Source organism: Hemicordylus capensis, chromosome 1 (genome assembly GCF_027244095.1).
Source record: "Hemicordylus capensis ecotype Gifberg chromosome 1, rHemCap1.1.pri, whole genome shotgun sequence".
NCBI classification, from domain to species: domain Eukaryota; kingdom Metazoa; phylum Chordata; class Lepidosauria; order Squamata; family Cordylidae; genus Hemicordylus; species Hemicordylus capensis.
The window spans coordinates 455288857-455313814 of record NC_069657.1 but is presented as its reverse complement, the minus strand read 5'-3'; the positions used below and the strand labels follow the sequence as shown (position 1 = coordinate 455313814).

The following is a 24958-nucleotide window of genomic DNA, read 5'->3' as shown; positions in this document are numbered from 1 at the left end:
TACAATGCACAGTAGAGAATTAGACAGGCACTTCTGTTTAGTTTTCCAAGTACACCTCCACATAGTATTTGGGTATTTCATGAGCCCCAGCATACTGAAATTTGTAGTTTCCCAGCATTTTTGGTCTGGCTACGTCCGCTGCTAAATAGTTTTTGAAATTTTAAAAGTTTAATGAGCTTTACTTGTATTTTTCAGCTGATATTATGGTAAAGTTATCTGAAAGCTGGGTGTTGGATGTTTGAACAGGGGGCGCAATTTCAGTGTTTGCCCTAGGTGCTATTTTCCCTAGATACGCCTCTGACCATAGTACAACGTTCATTCATATTTGTTTGTTTGTTTGTTTTATATACCGCCTGACTCCAAAGGTGCTCGGTGTTTCACAAAAATAAACACAACAAAAACAAAATTGTTAAAACAATTTAAAATCAAAGATTACTAAAAGCCTGGCTTTTAAAAAAAAGTGTCTTAAGGGCTCTTTTAAAGGCTGGTGAGCATGTTAAACCATGAATGTCTATATGAGCACTTCAGATCCAGAGCAGATCCTATTTAGTTAATCTGAAGAACATCTTATTTTAAAAGCTACTCTGGGCCTGTTCTGTGCCTGCTCTCTGAGCATGGGCCAGAGAGCATGGGCCTGGGCTGGGGTGGGGTATGGCCATTTCCAAACATGAGTGTATGATAATGTCACCACCACCACCCAAAAAACCCCCTCCTCCTCCCTGATTCAGCCCTAACCCTTAACACGTCCATGTTTCCTGGTTCTGTTAGGTTCCACAGGGCTAGAGGCTGCGTGTCAAGCTAGGGCTCCTGGATTGTAACAGTCTCCTAAACAATAAAGTGCACAGTTTTAAGAGACCCGTATACTGGTCTGGGCTCTCAGCACCTATAATACAGCCACCCAGTGTTCCCTCCAACAGGGATTCCCAGAAGTAGTTGGCTACAGCTCCCAGAATCCCCAGCTGCAAGGGCTTTTGTGTGGGGATTCTGCGAGTTGTAGTCAACAATGTCTGGGAATCCCTGTTGGAGGGAACACTGCAGCCATCACAGTAAAACCTATTTAACTGTGGCTCCGATGAAATGGCCACCAGGACCTCCTGCCACATTTCATTAACGTCTTCTTTGTCTTCTGCTTCTACGCTCTTGGATGGCTGTAACTTCTCATCACCGCAGACAGATGAGAAACTGTGTGACTCAACAATACAGAAGGATCTGAAGGTGGGACCCATTCCTATTGTCCAGGTATGTCTGGGGGACAATCTATCAGGGCAGGCCACTCTGGGTCTGTTCTGTGCCTGCACTGGGCGTGTCTGAACATGTGTGGTCGTGTTCTGCGGGAGGGGGAGAGCCATTTCCAAACAGGAGAGTATGGTTACATCATCCCCCAAACCACACCCCCTCCCTGACTCCTCCCACAAAGGTGACACCATCTAGATTACATCACTGCCACTTTGGCTCCGCCCCCATACATCACCACAGACCAATCTGAAACTTGGCCCCGCCCAGTTATGTCTCTAATACTACTATGATAGTTGTCCGATTCCCACTTCCATGGGCAGAAACTATCCTGGCAACCATCTCCGAGTCACCCTCAGCCATCTCTGGCCCCGCAGGGCTGTGGCTGCTTCAGCCCAGCAGTCTCTCAAATCTTATATCCCAGGAAGGTTGAAATACTTCTCATGTTGGGCTCCTGACCAGGAGCCTTGCGCTCAGGGCTCTGCTTTTCCAACGGCATCAAAAGTTCACCCTCATGGTGGCTCATCCCAGGAGACGGAGGACTTGCTCTTCTCTCTGGCTGGCTGGCCTCTGGAGCACTGTCTGCCTTGGAACGGCTTCCTAAGGAGCCTGCCCTGCTCTCCACCATTGTTTGATGGCTGGTTTTTAAGCACAGCTTTTTGGAAGAGCTCTTCCAAGGCAGTTCCTGGTAGCCAGATTAATTAAATCCATGAAACCAGATAGAACTGGAGAAAGCGATTCATCAGCATCAAGGGACTCTCCACCATTGTTTGATGGCTGGTTTTTAAGCACAGCTTTTTGTTTCTTCCGCTTTTAGGGACAAAGCAGGATGCACCCTTTTGAACTACATACCCAGGGGGTGACAAAGGAGGCTGCCTTGCCTTCTACTGAGTCACACCATTGGTCCATCTAGCTCAGTGTTCCCTACACTGACTGGCAGCAGCCCTCCCAGGTTTTAGGCAGGAATCATTCCCAGTCCTCCCCGGAGATACTATCAGGGATTGGCCCTGACCTGGGACCTTCTGCAAGCCAAGCAGATGCTCTGCCACTGAGTTGTACTTCCTCTCCAAGGACACATCATAGGAACATAGGAAGCTGCCTTGTACTGAGTCAGACCATTGGTCCATCTAGCTCAGTATTGTCTACTCAGACTGGCAGCGGCTTCTCCGAGGTTGCAGGCAGGAATCTCTCTCAGCCCTGTCTTGGAGATGCTGCCAGGGAGGGAACTGGGAACCTTCTGCTCTTCCCAGAGTGGCTCCATCCCCTGAGGGGAAGATCTGACAGAGCTCTCACTTCTAGTCTCCCATTCATATGCAACCAGGGCAGATCCTGCTTAGTTAAGGGGACAAGTCAGGCTTAATACCACAAGTTCTGTGCTAACTGGGCACAGAAGCACCTTTCAGAGTGGTGATGCTCTTTATATTTAGCAGAAAGAAGGACGACTGTTAGTATTGAGCCCCAGCATCCCTGTTGCTGGTATCTCCCTTTATATTTATTATTTATTATTAAATAATACTTTGTGTTTACTTAAAAAAAATTAAATACTAAAAAAACAACTTTGTGTTTCTTTTTAGACTCTGTGCCCATTGGAGCCAAGGAAGGAACCCTCTTCTCATCCTTCCCCCCCCCCCGATGGAAACCACCTTTGAAAACTTCTTTGTTGAAAGGCAGTATATAAAAAAGGAGGAGGAGGAGGAGGAGGAGGAGGAAGAGGAAGAGAAGACAGGGAAAGACCTGTCTGTGCCTAAAATCCCAGAGAGCCACAGCCAATCTGAATAGACAATAAGGGTATGTTGATGTAAACCGCTCTGAGCCATTTTTGGAAGGGTGGTATATATATATATATATATATCTCAAATAACTAAAATAAATCAATGAATAATATCCACACGCACAGCCTAACCGCGGCTAGGGCTGCCCAGCCTGGGCTAGACTGCGCCTGTGACGCACTAGGATCCCGCCCGATCCTGGCACTGCCCCCACTCCAAGCCCAAGTTTTTAACCCAGCGTTTAGCTGAGGTGACACAAGCCTATGGTTTGCTGGCAATCGTCTGGTAGGGATGTGCACAGATCCAGTTCGGAGGGGAAGACGAGGGCATCGGGGCAGCAGGGAGGTACGCTGCTGCCCCGATGGGCTTTTTAAAAAACTGATGCCGGTGGGGGGGAAAGCAGCAGGGGGGGGTAAGTGCACCTTCCCCCCGCTCTTAATGCGGCACCCCCGCCGCCTCTGAACTGCCCCGCCGCGGTTCTGTGCACATCCCTATCATCTGGGTGACCACCGATGCATTCAAGAACTCCCCCCAGCCCTGGCCCACCACCATTTCTGGCAGCAAGCTTGGGGGGAAGGAGGAGTGGGCGTGCCCATGCCCTGGGGCACCCTGGGATGCAGGAGGGGCGATCCTCCAGCTCCCAGCACCTCCCTCTGCCGCACCACAGCTTGTGTGGGCACGTGGTGCAGAGGAGAGGGGAGGATGGCGGCTCTTTGTCTGTCGGGGAAGGCAGGCAAGATCTTACGTTCCCTGCAGCTCGCCTGCCTTCCCCGGCGCGGTCCTGCGCACGACCTCAAGATTTAGCGAGATAGATCAATAACCTGATTTAGCCCAACGCAGCTTCGTTTGTTGTAGAAATGTGGCCCCTGTAGGGCAGTCTCATGTCTTCCGACCAGCAGCATCTCTCCAAGATCTCCGGCAGAGGCTCTTTCTCAGCTCTGCTCCCTGAGATCGCTGGCCACTGGGCCACACACGCACCGCCACCACTGAACCATCCCAATATGGCCCTCTAAGAAATTGTGCTGGCTGGAGCTTCTTCAGCCATGATTCCAGAAGTGGGCAGACTTCTGGCTTGCAGATCTGCAGGATCTACTTAATTTTTAACCAGAAGCCCAAAGTCCATCAACCAGAGCCAGGTGCTACAACGACTGCTACAATGGATATTTATTCTACTGCTTTTCAACACCAGTTCTCAAAGTGGTTTACAGAGGAAAATAAGCAAAAATTAAATAAGGTGGTTCCCTGTCTCGAAAGTGCTCCCAATCTAAAACGAAGGTAGACACCAACAGCAGCAACTGGGAGGGATGTGACCTGAGTTGAACAGGGACTGTTGCTCTCCCCCTGCTAAATATAAGAGAACCACCACTTTGGAAGTTCCCTCTGCTCAGTCAACAAGGGGAAGTGGCTTGGGAGCAGAGCCAGTTAACCACTGCGCCCTGAGAACTGGAGGGGGCAGCCTGCATATAAGCCATGGCACAGAACAATTTAATTTGCAGTTTTAGTGGCCATTGTTATGCCCCTGGGCATCAGCAACCCTTGCAAATCTACTGCAAATCCCTCAAAGATCTGTCAGTGGATCTCAATCAGTCTTCTGCCTGCTCGTGCACCATACCAACCTCACTGGATCTTTGTATGTTTGGGATTCTCAAACTTGCGCCCCAGATGTGGTTGGACTGCAAGTTGTAGTCCAACAACATCTGGGGACCCAAGTTTGAGAATCCCTGCTTGCCAATTTTTGGGCCCCACTGAGTTCCATGGGACTTGCAGTAAGTGAGTATAAGATTTCAGCCTGATATACATACATATATGGGTATATGTAAATATAAAGAGGAAGGGAGAAGAGAAGAGAAGACAAGAGGACAAGAGAAGACAAGAGCCAAACCGTAGGAATCTGGAGAGGCAGGGCAAGCATGAAGTAGCTCTCCATTTTCTTAAAACAGCTGCCAGCTCTCCCTTCAGCTGTCAGCCTGCACAATGTCTTAATTGCTAATCCGTCCAAAGGAGTGCAGTTTGGCAAACTCAGGTTGGGCTGGTTGGACCCCATCTCTGCTTTATCACCAGAGCATCAGCATGACCCTGGAAGAACCATTCCTCTGAGCAGAACACCTGGAGACAAGCAAGGGAGTTAACCAGCAGCGTGGTTGTTAACCAGCAGACTGGCTAAGAAAATGTGGCTAAGAGTTAACCAGCAGAGTAGCTAAGAACATGTGCACTCCTCGCTCCACCACCACTTGCTGGTGCCTGTAGCAGAACAGCCACGTCCCCAAAATAAGTGGATTCATTCACGTAATCCTAAAAGCATGAGATCTGGCAGAAAGATTGCCAGATTTTTTTTATTTTTAGAAATGAAGGTTTTGCAAGCCAAAAGTCCAATATGGTGGCTATAAGTAAGTGAGTGAGTGAATGAATGAATGAGGTGTTGTGATGGAAAATGTAAAAAAAGTATTTTTGAAAAAACTCATCAGAGTCATTCAATTAGTGATATAAGCCTGATATTTTGCAGAGATGTTTTCAGATGTTTATGGTTTTATGTTTATGGAAATCCAATGCACTTGTGACAACAATACACCAATCTCCGTCTTAGCTCAAGAATGCCTGATACTTCCACTCCACCCTGAGTACCCCGAGTGGGGGCATTCCTGCCTTTTGTTACTGAATGAGGACTGTCTCTCCCTGCTTCTGTCATCGAAGGGCAGAGCCATCAATCTATAGTTGTCAACCGTTTTTCACAATAGATGACCAGCTCAAACCAGACTCACTTTTATGTTGGAAGGGAAGGACTTTACGCTGTCTCTTGTCTCAGTGACATAGAAGGACAGACTAGTGAGTCAGAGGGCTACAGCAGGGTTTCTCAACGTGTGGGTCCCCAGATGTTACTGGACTTCAACTCCCATAATCCCCAGCCCCAGTGGCCTTTGGTTGGGAATTATGGGAGTTGAAGTCCAATTACATCCGGGGACCCACACGTTGAGTATCCCTGGGCTAGAGGGTCAAGACATTGGTCATCCCTTCTCTACTGCTCTGACACTATCCCTTTGGAATGTTGATTGCTAATCTTAGGGACTTCCTTCCTTCCAGCCACTTCCTTCCTCTCTGACTTCTCTTCCTGTTCCTTCTACCTTGCAACATGCAAGCTCCACTCCCTGCACCGTGCAGAGATGCAGAATACATCTGCATCCAGCTAGATAGATAGATTAGAGATCTTATCTCCTCACTTTGCTATCCAGAATGGAGTTCTCTAATAAATACCATTTATATTGATTTGAAACTATGAACTGGCTCCAAGTTACTTTACTCTCAGCATCCACGCATGCCTAACTAAATTCTGCTGTGTTGTGCCTCTGCGCACTCTGCTATAATGAAAAAGAGATTCTCTTACCAGAGAGAATTCCCAACACTTTAGACATATACGTTCTGGTCCATTAAGGAGGAGGAACATCACATTTGGAGGAGAAATCTCAAATCCAGACATTAGAAATGTGCCAGGCCTTCTCACTGGGTCCAAAATCTGTCTATCCTGGGAAGAGAGGAGGACAGCTTTCTCCCTCCATAATGGCTGTAAGAACAGAGGGCTAGGGTCTGGCCAAGGGTTCACCATTTCCCATCTGAGAACCTGCTCCCAAATGAACATAAGAACAGCGCTGCTGGATCAGGCCCAAGGCCCATCTAGTCCAGCATCCTATTTCTCACAGTGGCTCACCAGATGCTGCTGGAAGCCACAAGCAGGAGTTGAGGGCATGCCCTCCCTCCTGCTGTTACTCCCCTGCAACTGGTTCTCAGAGCCATCCTGCCTTTTGAGACTGGAGGTGGCCCACAGCCCTCCAACTAGTAGCCATTGATGGACCTCTCCTCCATGAAGTCATCCAAACCCCTCTTAAAGCCATCCAGGTTGCTGGCTGTCACTACGTCCTGTGGCAGAGAGTTCCACAAGTGGATCACGCGTTGTGTGAAAAAGTACTTCCATTTGTTGGTCCTAGACCTCCTGGCAATCAATTTCATGGAGTGACCCCTGGTTCTAGTGTTGTGTGAGAGGGAAAAAAATTTCTCTCTCTCCACTTTCTCCACACCATGCATGATTTTATAGACCTCTATCAGGTCTCCCCGCAGTCATCTTTTTTCTATGCTAAAAAGCCCCAGGTGTTGTAGTCTTGCCTCATAAGAAAGGTGCTCTAGGCCCCTGATCATCTTGGTTGCCCTCTTCTGCACCTTTTCCAGTTCTACAATATCCTTTTTAAGATGTGGTGACCAGAATTGTACGTAGTACTCCCAAGTGTGGCCGTACCATTGCTCTGTATAATGGCATTATAATATTAGCCATTTTATTTTCAACCCCCTTCCTAATGATCCCTAGCATGGAATTGGCCTTTTTCACAGCTGCCGCACATTGAGTCGACACTTTCAACCAGCTGTCCACCAAGACCCCAAGATCCCTTTCCTGGTCAGTCACTGATAGCTCAGATCCCATCAGCATATACTTGAAGTTGGGGTTTTTCGTCCCAATACGCATCACTTTACACTTGCTAACATTGAACTGCATTTGCCATTTTGTCGCCCACTCCCCCAGTTTGGAGAGATCCTTTTGGAGCTGTTCATAATCTGTTTCGGATTTCACTACCCGGAAGAGTTTGGTATCATCTGCAAATTTGGCCACCTCGCTACTTACCCCTGCTTCTAGATCATTTATGAATAAATTAAAAATGGAACCGCTCTGAGCCATTTTTGGAAGGGCGGTATAGAAATCGAATAAATAAATAAATAAATAAATCTGCTAACAGATGTCCAGAAAGGAAGATGCTGCAGAGGCTAATGCTCTCTCAACCAAGGACCTGCCTACTACTAGACTAAAGTAAAATTCAGTGCTAGTTATTTACTTAAATTCTGCTGTTGGTTTTTTAAAATTTCTTTTGAATTCAAGTGTGCCATTCTGGCATCATTGGGGAAGGACCATAGCTCAGAAGAAGAGCCCCTGCTTGCTTTCCATGTAGAAGGGTGGGCCACTGTGAGAAACAGGATGCTGGACTGGATGGATCCGGGGCCTGATCCAGCAGGGCGTTCCTATATTCTTTATCCCTGGCAGCATCTCTGGGTAGGGCTGCAAAGATCTGCCTGGAAGACTGCTGCCAATCAGTGAAGACAGTAATGAGCCAGATGGGCAAAGGGTCTGACTTAGGCTTGCTATGTCACCTATGCGGGAATGCTCTTGCCTCCTCTCCCCTTAGGAGGTGCTCAATGTAGGAAGCTGCAGTTCGGGAAATGGGATAGATCTGCCTGTTCTGGAGGGGGTCGCACTCCCCCAGAAGGAACAGGATGGCAGTTTGGGAGTACTTCTGGACCCAACCCTTTCTCCGATACCTCAGGTGGAGGCGGTGGCCAGGAGTGCTTTCTATCAGCTCTGGCTAGTTCACCAACTGCGCCCTTTCCTGGAAGTGAGTGACCTTAAGACAGTCATTCACATGCTGGTGACCTCCAGGCTTGACTACTGCAATGCACTCTATGTGGGGCTGCCTTTGTATGTAGTCCAGAAGCTGTGATGGATGCAGAATGCTGCTGCCAGATTGGTCTCTGGGACGTCCCATATAGAGCATATTGCTCCAGTTCTAAAAGATCTATGCTGGATACCAATAGGTTTTTCCGGGCAAAATACAAAGTGCTGGTCATCTATCTATTGATCGATCGATCGATCTATGGTGTACCCGTCACTAATCTCATGTGCGGCAGCTCTCATGAGAGTTTGCAGGCAGTTGTGGCAACCAGTGGGGGTGGGGGAAGGAGGAATGAGAGGGAGGAGGGCCAGACAGACGACGAGTTTACAGAGTTGCTTTGAACAGGGAAGAGAGGCATCATCAGAGGGCATCTATGAACAATTGGCCAAGGGCCATATAAACACAGGAGTACAAATGCCACCACCCCCTCCACTGTGAAGTTCAAAGGGACCTCTCTTCTTTATCAGCAGTCAGAGACTATGCTTTTAAAGGCTTTAAACCAACCAACCCCCCTGCCCCCCAAAAAACCCCCAAGCAAGGCCAACTTTTATTTCTAAAGTCAGGCTGCTCTTTACAGGCAGGCAGTTGAGAGATGCTGGGGGCAGCATGAGAAATGCCTGAATCAAAAGAAGGGGGAGGAACGGACAGACAGACGGATGGTGAGCGGTGGGTGGGGAGGGAGGAATGGACTGCTGGCGAAGGCAGATCGTAGTCTCCGGAGGGGAGGCCGAGTGAGGGAGCCTTCCGTTGCCCCAGCAAAAGCTGAGTGCACTGACACTAGCACTAGCGCACAGGTGCTCTGTGAGGGTTCAGCTTGTTACCTATAAACCCTTCATGGCTTGGGTCCATGGTGTTTCAGAGAACGCCTTCTTCGTTAGGAACCCCACCGCCTCTTAAGATCTTCAGAGGAGGTTCATCTGAGGGCAATTATTCAAAGGCGAGCCTTTTCTGTAGTTGCCCCGGAACTGTGGAAGGCACTTCCGTTCCTGCCGAGATCAGGGCTGCTCCATTCCAGTTGGCTTTTAGGAAACGACTAAAGACGCATCTCTTCAGCCAAGTGTTTTCGTTAGTTGGTGTGCTTTTATGGGTATTTTAATTTGATCTTTTATATGTTTTACCTATTAAATTCTTGGTTTGTTTTATACTGTAAACTGCCTAGACTTGGGTATTGGGCGGAAGACACATGAATGAATGAATGAATGAATGAATGAATGAATGAATGAATGAATGTAGTAGTAGTAGTAATAGGGCCACCACAAGAGGAGCACAACACCAAGGAAGGACAATGTCTTTCTGCTAACTTGGCAAAGAGGCACTTTTTAACGTGGTGCCAACGGAGAAGACTTTTACCATGGTGATTCTCTTTATTGAGCAGGGGGACAGTAACTGGCCCTCTCCACCCCCAGCCCAGTACCTCCAGTGACTGTGGCTGGTGTCTATCTTATATTTCTTTTTAGATTGTGAGCCCTTTGGGGACAGGGGTCCATCTTATTTATGTATTATTTCTCTGTGTGTAAACCACCCTGAGCCATTTTTGGAAGGACGGTCTAGAAATCGAATAAATAATAAAATAATAATAATAATAATAATAAATGATGTCGCTTTCCCTTCTGTTTCAAGCTTCTGCCTCCAAGACTCCCCCCTGAGTCCCTGGGCAGCCTCTTCTAAATTATGTGGCACCACAGAAATAGCCACCTGTCCATCCACTCCTGGGCCCTGCTAGCTGCTCAATAGCCCAGGCAGCCTCCCCAGAGGCTGTGTAGTTGATGCTTTCCAGAGGCTGAGTTCTTTTGTTCTTCCTCCAGCCTCCCCCACACGCCACCCCATTCCACTTGAGTCACTGTCAGGCCAGTTTCCAGAGCCTGATGGCAGCTCAGGCAGCAAAGAGAAGAAGCTAAAATCAGCCTCCTCGAACCATGCTATTTCAGAGATTAATTGGGATGGAGATAATAGAGATGAATTTTCTCTATCTTATTGTTTTGTTTGTGGAAAGGTCTTATGGACCAAATAAACTGTAATGTAGCATGTGTCAAATCAAATGCCCTAAACAGGCCTTTCAGCAAATGTTTATTATTTATTATTTCTTGTTTACACAGTCAGGCAGGTGTTATTGACTGGTTTGTTTTATCCAGACATCCCAAGGACCTGGGATGGCTGAATTTTATTATCAGTGTTGTTGCAGTTATTATTCTAGATATCATTGCAGAATATAGGCTGTTCCCAGTAAAGTTGCTTTTTGTAATTGGCCGGTGGTGACTCCTGTGGCCCCGATGGTGCTGAGGTGCTCTTCAAGGTCTTTTGGAACTGCACCCAGGGCGCCAATTACCACTGGGATTTTTTGCAGATGTTCCAGTGTATCACCCCCGCAACCTTGTCATGCCTTTGTTTGTAGTCAGTCTGTGCGATCTTTCTACAACAGCTGACTAGGTGGTCCACTGTTTCATCTGCTTCTTTACAAAAGCGGCACTTGCTATTTGTTGTTGACTTTTCTACTTTTGCTCTTAAATGGCTCCAGGCAGTTTACACAGAGAAATAATAAAAAAATAAGATGGATTCCTGTCCCTGAAGTGTTGGAAGTTAAAGGACTTTGCGCTGTCTCTTTGTCTCAGACAGTGGAGGACAGACAAGTAAGTCAGAGGGCTAGAGAGTCAAGACATTGGTCATCACTCCTCCACTGCTCTGATGCTATCCCTTTGATATATAGATTGCTAATCTCAGGGATCAACTTCCTCTCTCTCTCTTCCCTACCTGCCCTTCTACCTTGCAACATGGCAAGCCTCTCTCCCTGCACCATATGTGCAGAGAAGATGCAGAATCCATCTGCATCCAGCTAGATAGATAGATTAGAGATCCTAACTCCTCACTTTCCTATCTCCATTCCTATCTAGAATGGAGTTCCTTAATAAATGCCTTATATATTGATTTGAAACTATGAATTGGCTCCAAGTTACTTTACTCTCAGCATACACGCATGCCTAACTAAATCCGCTGTGTTGTGCCTCTGTGCACTCTGCTATAATGAGAAAGGGATTCTCTTACCACAGAGAATTTCCAACAGGTTATGAGAGCCCAGTATTTTGAGCTGCGTGTACTGCAACTAGAGAGTTAGGTTTGTTCCAGGAGATCCAGTGAGATCTAGCGTGGACACTTTGAATTGCTAATCTACAGCAACTGCCTTTTGGAGCCAGTGAGGATGGCTACTTACCTAGAGGGAAAACTCAGGCTGACTATCCTGAATGCAGACAATTATTTGGAATGGAAGACTCGATTGAGGATTGCACTGAAAGCAGGAGGACTCCAAAAAGTTACTGAGGAGGACCCCCCCCCCCGCAGATGGAACCACAACTGCTGAGAAAACTGCAAAAGAAAATTGGCTGATGAAGGATGCAAAATCTCAAGCGTTGATCACAGCTTCTGTGAGTAAAAATCTCCTTTATTCGATATGTGATCTTGGAACCTCAAAGAAAATGCTAAGCAAGCTAGATTCCTTGCATATCAAGAAGGGGTGGGCATACACCTTTAACTTGAGAAAGAATATGCAGGATCTCCAGTATAAAGATGGGGACTGTTTTGCAACATTTGTGGGATTTTTGGAAGATTTCTTTTTTCAATTTAAAGAGGCAGGGGAACAATTTACAGAGAGTCAGAAGCTGGAAGCTCTGTTCCTAAGCATGCCCCCCAGCTATAGCAGTATAATCGGCCAATTGGAAACCCACACCAATCTAAGCTTTGAGAAAGCAGTACAAACGTTATCTTCAGAAGCAAGCAGGAGAAAAGTTTTGAATTCTCACTATGAAAGTGAATTGGCAAGTAACTTTGCTCTTAAAGAAACAATTGATCATTCCAGAGGAAACCCAAGGTGGGGAGGGAATGCTGCAAGAGGAAACCGCATGGGGCCCCCACATTTACATACAAAGAGATCTGGCTTCGTTGCCGCCAAGGAAACTCAGTCCAGAGAGAGAGGTCACATGACCACCAGCAGAGAGACTGCTCCTGAAATGAGGCCAACTGAGACTAATGCCTTTAGATGCTTTCTGTGTAACCAATTTGGCCACAAGGTGGCGAACTGTCCCAAGAATCAGACAAAGGATTTTAATACAGAAAGATATTCAAACAGGAATTTTAATATTAATTTGATGCAGAGCGATGAAAAGTTCATTTATTTGGATTCTGGTTCATCTGTGCATATTCCAAATAATCTGGGTTTCTATACTGAACTGTTTGATATTCCTGAAGAGACTGTTTATTTGGGCAATAATACTACAATTAAAGCCAAGAAGAAAGGCGGAGGAATTTTGTATTGCAAATTGCTGGATAGATCTGTTAAACCATTTTTTCTTAAAGATGTTTTGTATATCCCTGACTTCTCAAGCTCCTTGATTTCAATATCCAAGCTAGAGAAACAAGGCTGTGAACTGTATATTAAAAATGGACAATGTGTTGTTACCCAGAATGGAGAAGTTTGCCTTGTAGGCCCTAAATCCAAAGGTCTTTACAGTGTGGAGGAGCAATCTACAGACAGAGAAAGACCAGCCCAGTCCAAACCTGAGGCATACCAGCCTAATGAAGTGAACCTTGCTAAGTCATGCCTGCATGAAAACTGCTTGCAACTGTGGCATAGACGCCTAGGACACAGGAGCTATGAGTCAATCCAGAACATGCAGGAAAAGGGATTAGCTAATGGCATTGATTTTGTACCATATGACATTCTAACTAACTGTGTTTGTTGTCTTGAGTCCAAAGCAGTTAACAAGCCATTTCCTAAGCAGAGTGAAAGGAAGACTGGAAGACCCCTGGAGCTGATCCACAGCGATATATCTGGACCACTACCAGCAACCATAGGTAATAAAAAATATTTTCTAACAATAACAGATAATTTCTCACGATACACGTGTATATTTCTACTAAAGGAGAAATCACAGACACTGGAGAAATTAAAAGAATATGTGGCGATGGCAAGCAACAAATTTGGCTGGAAGCCAAAGATCCTACACACAGACAATGGAGGAGAATATATGTCCAACGCCACACAGCAGTTCCTGAGAGAACATGGAATCGTGCATCAAACCACGGTAGTTTACTGCCCGTCCCAAAATGGAACCTCAGAAAGAAAGAACAGAAGTCTACTGGACATGGTAAGATGCATGGTTGCTCAAGCACACCTCCCACAGAAATTCTGGGGAGAAGGCATCATGACTGCTACATACTGTACATACAAAACAGAATGCACACAAAGCCTATAGGAACAACACCATATGAACTTTGGCATGGTCATAAGCCGTCCATGATGCACCTGCGTGTCTTTGGAAGCACGGCTTACTCATATATCCCAAAGGAAAAAAGGACTAAGTTAGGGGCTAGGGCCACAAAAGGGATTTTTGTAGGCTACTCAGCACAGTCCAAAGGCTACAGAATTCTGGATCCTGACACCAACAGGATAACCATAAGCAGAGCGGTGTATTTTGATGAGAGTGAAAGAGCTACACCTTCAGAGGGGGCGTATACCGAAGCAAGCAACCAGACCAAGCACCCTGATGACTGGATTATGCTTCCTGATCTCATAGGAATTGAGGAGGAGGAGACAGCAGATCCAGATCCAACCACACTCGACACAGAGACCCCCAGCGATCCACCAGACGCATCCGAGGTAATGGAAGGGACCACAGAGGGTGAGGTGAGGCGATCAACGGACTCAAACAGAGGTGTTCCAGCTCTGAGACTGTCCTACCTTGCAAGAATGGCGGAACAACCAGAACCTTCATCATGGGAGGAAATATCCCAGCTACCACAACCAGAAGCCCAGAAGTGGAAACAAGCTGCAATTGAAGAGCTTGAGGCTCTACAGAAAAACAAAACCTGGACTCTTGCTAACTTACCTCATGGAAGGAAAGTTATAGGCTGCAAATGGGTTTTCAAACTCAAACATGATGCTGATGGTGAGATTCAGCGCTACAAAGCCAGATTAGTAGCAAAAGGATATTCACAGAAATATGGAGAAGATTATGATGAAACCTTTGCACCAGTGGTTAAACATACCACAGTAAGGACTCTGTTAAGTATTGCTGCTAGCAAAGGAATGCATGTTGAACACCTAGATGTGAAAACTGCATTCTTGCATGGCGAATTAGAAGAGGACATTTACATGCAACAACCACCAGGTTTCTCAGAGAAAGGCAAAGAGGACTATGTATGCAAACTGCAAAAGAGCATTTACGGTTTAAAACAGGCTGCCAGAGCATGGAACCTAAAACTAAATGATATGCTGCTTCAAGCAAACTTCAAGAGAAGCAACGTGGATCCCTGTCTATACACGAGGTGCAGAGATGGCAAGTGGACCTACATTTTGGCGTATGTTGATGATTTGATTCTTGCCTATGAGAATCCAGATGACAGCAAGGAAATAATGCATCATCTGAACAGAGATGTGGAAATCAAGCAACTTGGCAACATTGCACACTACTTGGGCATTCAAGTACAAAGAGAGAAAGATGGAAGTTTCCTCATCAACCACGAACAGAAAATTAAAGACTTGATAAACCTGCTCAGACTGGAAAATGCAAATCCTACACCAACTCCAATGGAAATGAACTACATAAAGCAAGAAGATCAAACTGAGCCACTATCTGACAACCATAGATATCGTGAAGCATTGGGTAAGCTTTTATACATTAGTACACTCACTAGGCCAGATATTAGTACAGCAGTTGGCTTACTATTCAGAAAGACTGCATCACCAACAGTCAAGGACTGGAATGCAATTAAAAGACTTGTTAGGTACCTAATGTGCACTGCACACTTTAAGCTCAAGCTACCAGCTAATAGTCAACCAAAACTAGAAGCATACGTAGATGCAGACTGGGGTGGAGACCTAACAGAAAGGAAATCCACCAGTGGTTACATAATTTTCTATGGAGATGGAGCCATAAGTTGGTCAAGCACAAAGCAAGACATAGTAGCATCATCAACCACTGAAGCGGAATATGTATCGGCTGCACAGGGCAGTCACGAGATACAATGGCTGTATCAACTTCTGAAGGACCTAGGTACAGAGGTACCACAGCCCATACCAGTGTATGAGGACAACCAAAGCTGCATTCAACTCTCCAAACAAGAAGATGTAAAGAGTCGTACCAAACATATTGATGTGAAGTACCATGTAGTGAGAAGTCTGCAGAAAGATGGACTAATCAAGCTGATCTACTGCCCGACAAATGAAATGCTTGCAGACATACTCACTAAGCCACTACCAAGACCCTGCTTTGAAAAGCTGAGAGAGAAAATGAATCTTGTGAGCTGAGTCACGAGACATCGAGAGGGGGTGTTGGAAGTTAAAGGACTTTGCGTTGTCTCTTTGCCTCAGACAGTGGAGGACAGACTAGTAAGTCAGAGGGCTAGAGGGTCAAGACATTTGTCATCACTTCTCCACTGCTCTGATGCTATCCCTTTGATATATAGATTGCTAATCTCAGGGATCAACTTCCTCTCTCTCTCTTCCCTACCTGCCCTTCTACCTTGCAACATGGCAAGCCTCTCTCCCTGCACCATGTGTGCAGAGAAGATGCAGGATCCATCTGCATCCAGCTAGAGAGATAGATTAGAGATCCTAACTCCTCACTTTCCTATCTAGAATGGAGTTCCTTAATAAATGCCTTATACAGTGGTCCCTCTACTTACGAAATTAATCCGTTCCGAATGCACATTTGTAAGTCGAAAAGTTCGTAAGTCGAAAAGCGGTTTCCCATAGGAATGCATTGGGAACGGATTAATGCGTTCCGGAGCCTAGAAAAAAGACCCAGACCCCCAGTAAGGCTTGCAAACTGCACAGGAACATTTCTTTTCAAGAATAAACAGGCAGTAAACAGGCAGGCAAGTCAAGGAAACCGCATGTAAAATTTGTAAGTCGAGGAAACCCCATCTAAAAATTTGTAAGTCGAAAAAACCGCATCTAAAACTGCCATTTGTAACTCGAAAAATACTTATGTCGAGTAGTTCGTAAGTCGAGGGACCACTGTATATTGATTTGAAACTATGAATTGGCTCCAAGTTACTTTACTCTCAGCATACACGCATGCCTAACTAAATCCGCTATGTTGTGCCTCTGTGCACTCTGCTATAATGGGAAAGGGATTCTCTCACCACAGAGAATTTCCAACACGAAGGGCTCACAATCTAAAAAGAAACATCAGATATACACCAGCAACAGTCACCGGAGGTACTCTGCTGGAGGTGGATAGGGCCACTTACTCTCCCCCTGCTCAATAAAGAGACTCACCATGTTAAAAGGTGCCTCTTTGCCAAGTTAGCAGGGGCTTGTTTGTTTGGTTAAAATATTTCTATACCACCCAAAACTTCTGGACAGTTTACACTTCTCTGGACTTCTCTAGCATCTCTGGACAGTTTACACTTAAAATCATTTAAAACATCAAATCAATTAACAATAAAATCATTTAAAACCTAATATTAAAAATATTAAAACTATAAATCTAATTAAAAGCCTTGGTGAATAAATGTGTCTTCAGGGCCTTTTTAAAAGTTGCCGGAGATGGGGAGGCTCTTATTTCAACAGGGAGCACATTCCAAAGTCCAGGGGCAGCAATGGAGAAGGCCCGTCCCCGAGTAGCCTCCAGATGAGTTGGCAGCACCCACAGATGAATCTCTCCAGATGATCTTAATAGGCAGTGGGGCCTATGGTGAAGAAGACGTTCTCTTAAAGACCCAGGGCCTAAGCTGTTTAGAGCTTTATAGGTAATGACCAGCACCTTGTCTTTTGCCCAGAAACGTATCGGCAGCCAGTGCAGTTCTTTCAACACAGGAGTAATATGGTCTCTCCTAGATGACCCAGAGACCAACCTGGCCACTGTTTTTTGTACCAACTGCAGTTTCCAGACTATGTACAAAGACAGCCCCACACACTGTAGAGTGCATTGCAGTAATCCAGCCTGGAGATAGTTCTGAGGTCGTTCATCTCAAGAAACGGACGCAGCTGGCGTATCAGCCAAAGCTGACAAAAATCACCACTGCCTCAACCTGGGACACCAGGGAGAGGTTTGGATCCAGAAGCACGGTCACCCCCAGACTGCATACCTGAGCCTGTAGTCTCCCATTCAAATGCAAACCAGGACAGACCCATCTTAACAAAGGGGACAATTCATGCTGGCTACCACACGCCCAGCGCTCCTCCTAGATTATCCCTAGGAAGTGTGTGAGAGAGGACATATATGTTTTATCCCCCCCATCTCCAGTATGGAAGTCTCCCAAGGCAAGGCTCACAACAAGGCCCACTACGTACAAAGGCAGCCCCAGATAGAGTGCATTGCAGTAATCCAGCCTAGAGGTTAACAGCAAATGTACCACCGTTTCGAGGTCGTTCATCTCAAGAAATGGACGCCTGGTTTTACCATCATATACACAATCCTGGGTATTGCAGGGCTGAACATTTTGCATCTTGGCAACACTGTAAATGCCAAGGCTCTTTAAGTGATACAGAACTGTGATGGAGACCATGCCTCTGAGCATGTACAGAATGCCCTTCTCTCACCACAACCAACCCAAATGTAGGGTTATGGGTATGAGATTCCACCAAGGAAGGGTGAATTGATTTTCAGAAGGCCAACATGATAATTTTTCATGTTAGGAATTAAGCACCGCTGCTTCCGTTCTTAGTGCCCAGCCATGACCGGCCATGTATCAGACTGGTTTAGGTGTTTGTTTTTTTGAAGTAGATTCACCATCCGAGGAGAGAGAGCAGGCAATAGACCTTGAAGACACCTCAGTCGCCCAGGTCAAGTTCCCATATGGCAAATGAAATTTGTGTCTGGAATACAGATCATAGTCAGAGGCCCTCTTAGTCATGGATGATGGGGGATTTGGTCCCTGGCCTCCTGTCTCCTGGGAGGCCTCCCCAGAGCCACGCCACTGCCTCATGCTTGCCGGGCAAGTAAAATCTTTCATTTTTTACTTTTTTTAAAGCACCCCTACGTGGCGGAGACTTGGGCACTCAGGAGAGGGAAGTCAAGACCATTTATTTATTTGTGTATTTATTTATCAGTCAATCAATCAGTCAGTCAAATTTGTACACTGCCCCAAACTTTCGTCTCTGGGTGGTTAACAATAACATAAAACAAGTTAAAACACACACAAAAATCTTAAAACAATTTATGCAATCTAAAAGTCAAACACAGATTAAAACTTAAAATTTTAAAAAGCTGAAAAAGCTGGGGTGAAGAAGTGGGTTTTCAAGTGCTTTTTAAAAATTGTCAGAGATGGTTGTGCCAGGAACATCCAGTATTAACAAATACAGCCCAGGAGCATAATATGAAATAATTAGGTAGTTGCAGGAGGTGGTTGCCAGATTTGGCTTTTTAAAAGCCAAATTCTGGGTTATGGCCCCTATTTCACACGAGTATACCCCTCAGGTTCTGGGTTACGGCCCCTATTTCATACGAGTATACCCCTCAGGATCTGGCAACTCCAATTTATTGTGGAGTGAAATGGGCGTTTTCAGCCCATTTCAGGCCTCTGTGCACGTGCTCCAAAATTAGCTAGGTGTGCCCCTGATAATAGGTACGGGGTCCTTAGCTACACCCCTGCTTCTGACTTTTGCTCAGTGAACTCAATAGATGAGTTCAGTAGTGCCTCAAGATCCAGTTTTCATGTAACGTTTGAGAGCTCTCTCCATAATTAGTAGAAAACTTAGTATGATCTGAATTTCACACACACACACACACACACAGAGAAAGACGAGTCTTACTTTCCCCTGCATATAGAAAAGTAGCGTGCCAAGAAGCTTTTTCCCTGACACGTTAATTTTCCATCTGCAAGGATCCTTTTTGTATGGAGAAGCATTCGGCGATGTGAGACTCCATCCTCAGTCTGAAGTGGTACAGGCCAGGCATGGGAAGGGTTACGTCTAGATCGGAGTTCAAAGTCTCAGAGTTCCTCCAAAACTTTTATTTCTTTGTTTTACTACAGACAACAAAGCTCTCTATAGAGATGAGGTAGGGGGGGAAATAAGAATTCCAACAGACTAGTACAAGGAAGTTCACAGAAACCCGATAGTATATGGCTAATAACAATGTTATGCTAAAACAAAATACAGGCCAGACATTTGGTGCCCATTTCAGGAGAAAATGTCCTATTTTAGAGCCAGGATTGAGCATGTGACCCCATAACTGCTGTCTGCGGTCAAGTCTCCAGCAGCTTTGAAAGGGGCTTATTGTCTGCTGTGTTGGAGACGCAGCTCCTGACAGCATTGACTCTTGGCACTCACACGCAGCCCTATTGACCACTAGGGGCATCAGGGGCAGAGACATCCAGTAAGGGCATTCCTGCTCTGAGTATGCCTCCTCTACTCCCCCTTTGTTAGACAGGTAGTCCCAGGTTTCATTCTCTTACCTGGAGATACTTCCCCCTTCCCCCTCTTCCTGTATGTAGCTAGCAGCAAGGCATGTAGGCCTTAATCTATCTCCCCGATGGATTTCCTAAATAAACCACTTTATTGAGAACTTTAACTCCATGTCTCCAGACAATATTATTTAGCAGTGCACTTCTTATCTGTGCTCTTCTGCTGCAGCTGGAGTCGAGAAAGAAATCTCCCCTCCACGCTCTCTAACACGTTGTACAGGGAATATCAGAAACACAGAGTCTAAAACACCAAGTCTGTAAATCATATTATGAAATGGCGAGGTGTGGGCCATCTGGTGCATCTGCACATGTAAGGAGCCCATGCATAATGCCTGAGAGGAGAAGCCGAGGAAAGGTGGCAGAGCTGGAGAGTGTGGGAGAGAGCAGGGGTGTGGTGGAGGTGGGTGTGTGGACGCAGCAGGGATGGAGTGCCGGTACTTTTCAGCTAATCTGGCTGGCAAGGTGGGCATGGCCGGGGGGGGGGCTGTCATGGAGAGCACCTTCAGAACCACTGGGAGAGAGGGGACGGAAGGCACACACCACGGCTGGCTCTAGGTACTCTGGCACTTGAGGTGAGGCACCAAATGCTGCCAGTTTCCCTACGCCCTTGGTAGAGTCTGTCAAAACCGACCTTTGAAGATGGCACAGGGGCAGGGAGAAGGGCAGGTTGCCAGCAGCCTCCTCTCCTCTCCTCTCTCTCCTCGTGCTTCTTGCAGAGGCGTAACTAGGGAAAACAGCGCCCGGGGCAAGAACTGAAATGGCGCCCCCCCCCGCGCCTGCGCCCCCCCAACATACTATATTATACTTAGGTTTTTCCTCACAAGCGCCCGCCGCCGCTGCCAAGCCAGGCCACTGACTGGCCGCCAGGTGCCAGCAAAGCAATGGGGGGGCCCGCGGGCGGTGCGGAAGGGACTGCTCGTGGGGGAGGGGGCGCCTACGTGCTCCCTTGACTGCTGCAGCACTGCTGCACTGAGCAGGAAACATTTGTATTAACAAAAAATTAAAAAAAAAATTGTCATGGCGGCGCCCCCCACGTGACCAGAAAAGATGGCGCCCGGGGCACGTGCCCCCCCTGCCCCCCCTATAGTTACGCCTCTGGCTCCTTGCCAGCTTTGGAAGGAGATTGAGGAGAGGCTCAGGTGCTCCTTACCAAGTTTGTAGGCTGTGGGATCAGAATCCAAAGAGCTACACCCATTGGCAGCAGGGAGGGCACCTCGTCACCACCCTGCTGGAGCTCCAGTAATCTGCCACCTGAGACGATCTCCTCACCTTGCCTCATGAAAGGGCTGCCCCTGGAAGGCGTCCTTGGTGAGGAGGAGGCAGATGGAGCAAGCTACTTGCTTCCTTGCAGCTGGTACCCTGACCAAAGTCCTGTCTAGAAGGTCTGGCTTCTTTCCGAGGTATATTGGAAGGAAGGAAGAAAACCGTAATTTTAAAACTTTGAATGTGTTTTTATCTATTGTGATTTGTATCTGTTGTATGAATTTAAATGTTTCATATTTTATATTATGTTTTTAATCTGTACACGGCCTAGAGATTTCTAGATTAGGTGGTATAGAAATTCAATAAACAATCAAACAAACAAATATTGGATTTCTGCACTCCCGGCAGAAATCCATAGTTTGAGTTCATGGCTTGTCTTCAGGAGAGCCCTTAAAAGCTATCTGTTTGGCTTGGCCTTCCAGGGTTTTTAAACTGCTTAACATTTTTAAAAAATTGATAATGGGTTTATGCTGTTTTTAAATTGTTCTGTAAGGATTGTTTTTAAAGGATGGATTTGTGGGTTTTATTTTTGTTGTGCACCACCCAGAGCCGTTTGGATGGGGCAGTATATAAATTAAATAAATAAATAAATAAATGTCTCTGTATGAGATAAAACCTTATTTCTCTCTCACACACTCACCTAACTTAACCAGATCCTTCTCATTTCACTGAAGCTCACACAAGAGAACTGCTCCATGGATTAGACCCCATATGTGAGGTCCGTCCGCCTCCCACTCTCACTGCCCCTAGTGCTGCTCCCAAGACCAAAATTCACCTCCCCACCTGCAGTTTGTGAGAACCAGGCAACAGCTCCTGGCCGGGGGGGGGGCTTATTTCTACCATGTATTAGAGATGAGATGAAATGTCTCAGCTTTTCAAAGCCACCAGATTGCCAAGGTTTTTGAGGTGCTGCTAGCTGAACATTTCCTCACCAAAAATGTGTACTTTCAAAATGGGAGGGAGGATGCTTTCTGCTTTTGTTACAATAATGAACCACCCTCCCACCCGGATGTTAAGATCTCCCCTCCAAATGTCCTCTTTGAGCTCCCCTGCCCTTGGAGGTGAGGCAGATGATGACCCAAGGTAAGGTCTTGTCAGCGGTGGTACCCAGGAGGAGGCTCACCAAGGAGTCATTCGCCATCCTTTCAGTACCCATTGAAGCCTTTTTTGGCCTTTTAGACTTTTGTTGCATTTGAGTTTTCCTTTTTATTTCTGGATTTTTCATTTCTCACACACACACACACACACACACACACACACACACACACACACACACCAATAACCTGTGATTCCTTCTGGTCCAAGGTTGAAAGAGTAAACATTCTGAGGATCTTTCCTGATCCTCAGGCCTTCTGCTTTGGCCTTTCATCCATGCTGCAAGGACTCTGCAGTTGTGAACTGTTAACGTGCATCTCTTATTTACAGAGAATTGTCACAAGTGGTGCCACTTGCATTTCATTGCCATTTACCCTTATTGTTTCCTCCTCCCATCCCCCACCTCCGCTGTCTTTTCTCTCTGCACCAATGTATAATTTATACCCGTCAACTGAGGATCGCATGCCATGCATCTGGAGTGGGCTCTAGTGGACGGAATAAAATGGAGGGCAGAGAATTACCACTGAAATGCATTGAGGCCTTCCAAATGGCATGCACTACATTTATGAGTGGCCAGTGAACTTTCAGGGCATGCCTGATGCCCTGATCTTTCATAACCCACAGATCAGCCTTTGTGGTTTATTGTAACATGCTACGATCATGTTTTCTCTTTCAGTCCAAGCGCAGAATTATGAGTCCGGCTTGCATTCCCAATGGCGAGGAGGACTCAAGTAGCTGAGGTCAGCGCAAGGGCACATACAGGCCTTGGAGCGGCAAGACAAGAACATGCGAAGTGCTCTGCCGGATCAAAGCACAATTCTATCTCGTCTCGGATCCTGCTTTCTGCAGTGGCCAAACAGGCGCCTCCAGGAAGCCCACAAGGAGGGCCTGGAGGCAACAACTGTCACGGCTGACAGCCAGAGACAGACCTCTCTTCCTCCTCCATGATGTTATCCTTTTAAAGCCATCTAAGCTAGAGGCCATCGTTACATCTTTCCATAACCTAATTTAGCCACACCTCAGGAGCAGCAGTGGCTCATCTGGGGGTGGTTCCCGGCAGCATCAGTGAAGATACCATTGTGCAAGTACTGACACCATCTGAAACATGTGTACCGATATCTTTTCTAGCACTACAAGGGATTCTGGGAAGCAGGGGCGTAACTATAACAGGGCAAAGGTAGACAGTTGTCTGGGGGCCCCCTGCCTTGGGGGGCTCCCCCAGAAGCAAGTCACATGACTGACTCCCCCCAGCCACGCACCTGCCCAGGCTTCCTTCAGTTGTATTCCTCCTCCCAAACTGATGTGAGTGTGAAGACCTGGAGTTACCAGAACAGCATGTCTTTCTCTAGTACCATTCAATGACTTGCATCGCCACAATTTACAAAACCTTTTTAAAAATAATTTAGGATGATGTTCTATTGTGGCATATAGGTGTTCTATATCTATCTATCTATCTATCTATCTATCAAATAAATTTTACTCTGCTTTTTGTTACCACTATTCCACCTCATTTAAGATTTCTTGACTTCATGAGCTGAGCTTCAGTGAGGGGGGGCATTTTAAAATCTTGTCTCTGGGCCCACTCCAACCTTTCTATGCCCCCGCTGGGAAGCATTTCTGGAAATGTGCAATGCAGCTCCTCGAGTCAGTCATGCACCAACAGGTGACACTTATTCTGAATTAATTATTCCTGAAGGAAAGTGTGTGGGTTATGTTTTTTAATCATAACCCCAACAGTATTTGCATTTTCTACTTCCCACCCACCCACCCCCCAAAAAATTGAATTACCTGCCAATAAACTTTGGGATATCTGCTACAAAGTACTTGCTGGATGCAAAGGGTTCTGGCAACGTTTCTGAGGCTTCTTCACTCTCAGGAATTCTGGGATTTCCCAGAAAACAGAGTGTGAAAGTCATTACTAAATATATAATTCAAGGGCACGAAAAGGCTGAGGGAATCCCCTCCACCACCACCCCACCAAGCAGCAACACACACCCAAGTAAACCTTTCTTAACCATTTGTTAGAACTCCCAAAAAGTTAAGAGTTGACCATGTGAACCAAAAGTCTCTGACTCACCATGGCGATACCTTCTCAAAGCGCCAGTGAAAACTCCAGCAGCAGTGGGTAAAATCCAGCCTTTCCCCACAGACAGCTCCGTGAAATTAAAACATGCAGTTTGAACTCTGAAACTCTTCTGCCCTAAAACCCTCTCCTAAAGCCGCTCTGAAATTCCTTTCCTACCAGGCACTGGACTAAGTAAGTCTGTGTGAGCTGAAAGCACCACAGACAGATGGGCAGGAGGCACCGATGAACGCCTGGTCTTCAGTGCCTGCAGAGCGGCTTCCTTCCCAGCGCTGGAGTGGTGTGTGTGTGTGTGTTTTCAATTTACTCAACTTCTGTGGAATGCTAATGACTGACCAAGAGAGAGATCTGGTTTAAAAGAGAAAGAGGAGGCCAGGAGACACGTGCGGAAAGGGAACGCGCTGTTCTCTCCCTCGTCACAAACACGGCTACCCAGATGGATTTCATAAGCAGGCTCCTCTCCATTCCCAGCACAGCATCCCTCCAGTGGCTGTTGCTGGTGTCTGTCTTATGTTCCTTATGTGAACCCTTTGGGGACGGGGAGCCAGAGGCGTAACTATAGGGGGGCAGGGGGGGCACATGCCCCGGGCGCCATCTTTTCTGGTCACGTGGGGGGCGCCGCCATGACC

General features: G+C 46.5%; 1 protein-coding gene across 2 annotated transcripts in view; it reads right to left on the bottom strand.

The window, feature by feature from the left end:
* The window catches only part of LOC128340120 (uncharacterized), a 40066-nt gene extending 15471 nt beyond the window's left edge, over positions 1–24595 (bottom strand). For both annotated transcript variants that reach the window (XM_053284900.1, XM_053284901.1), the window contains exon 1: positions 24324–24595. In XM_053284900.1, coding sequence (XP_053140875.1) covers positions 24324–24326 — 3 coding nt within the window. In that variant the 5' untranslated portion in view covers positions 24327–24595. The remainder of the gene's footprint in view (positions 1–24323) is intronic.
* Positions 24596–24958: the final 363 nt, after the last annotated feature.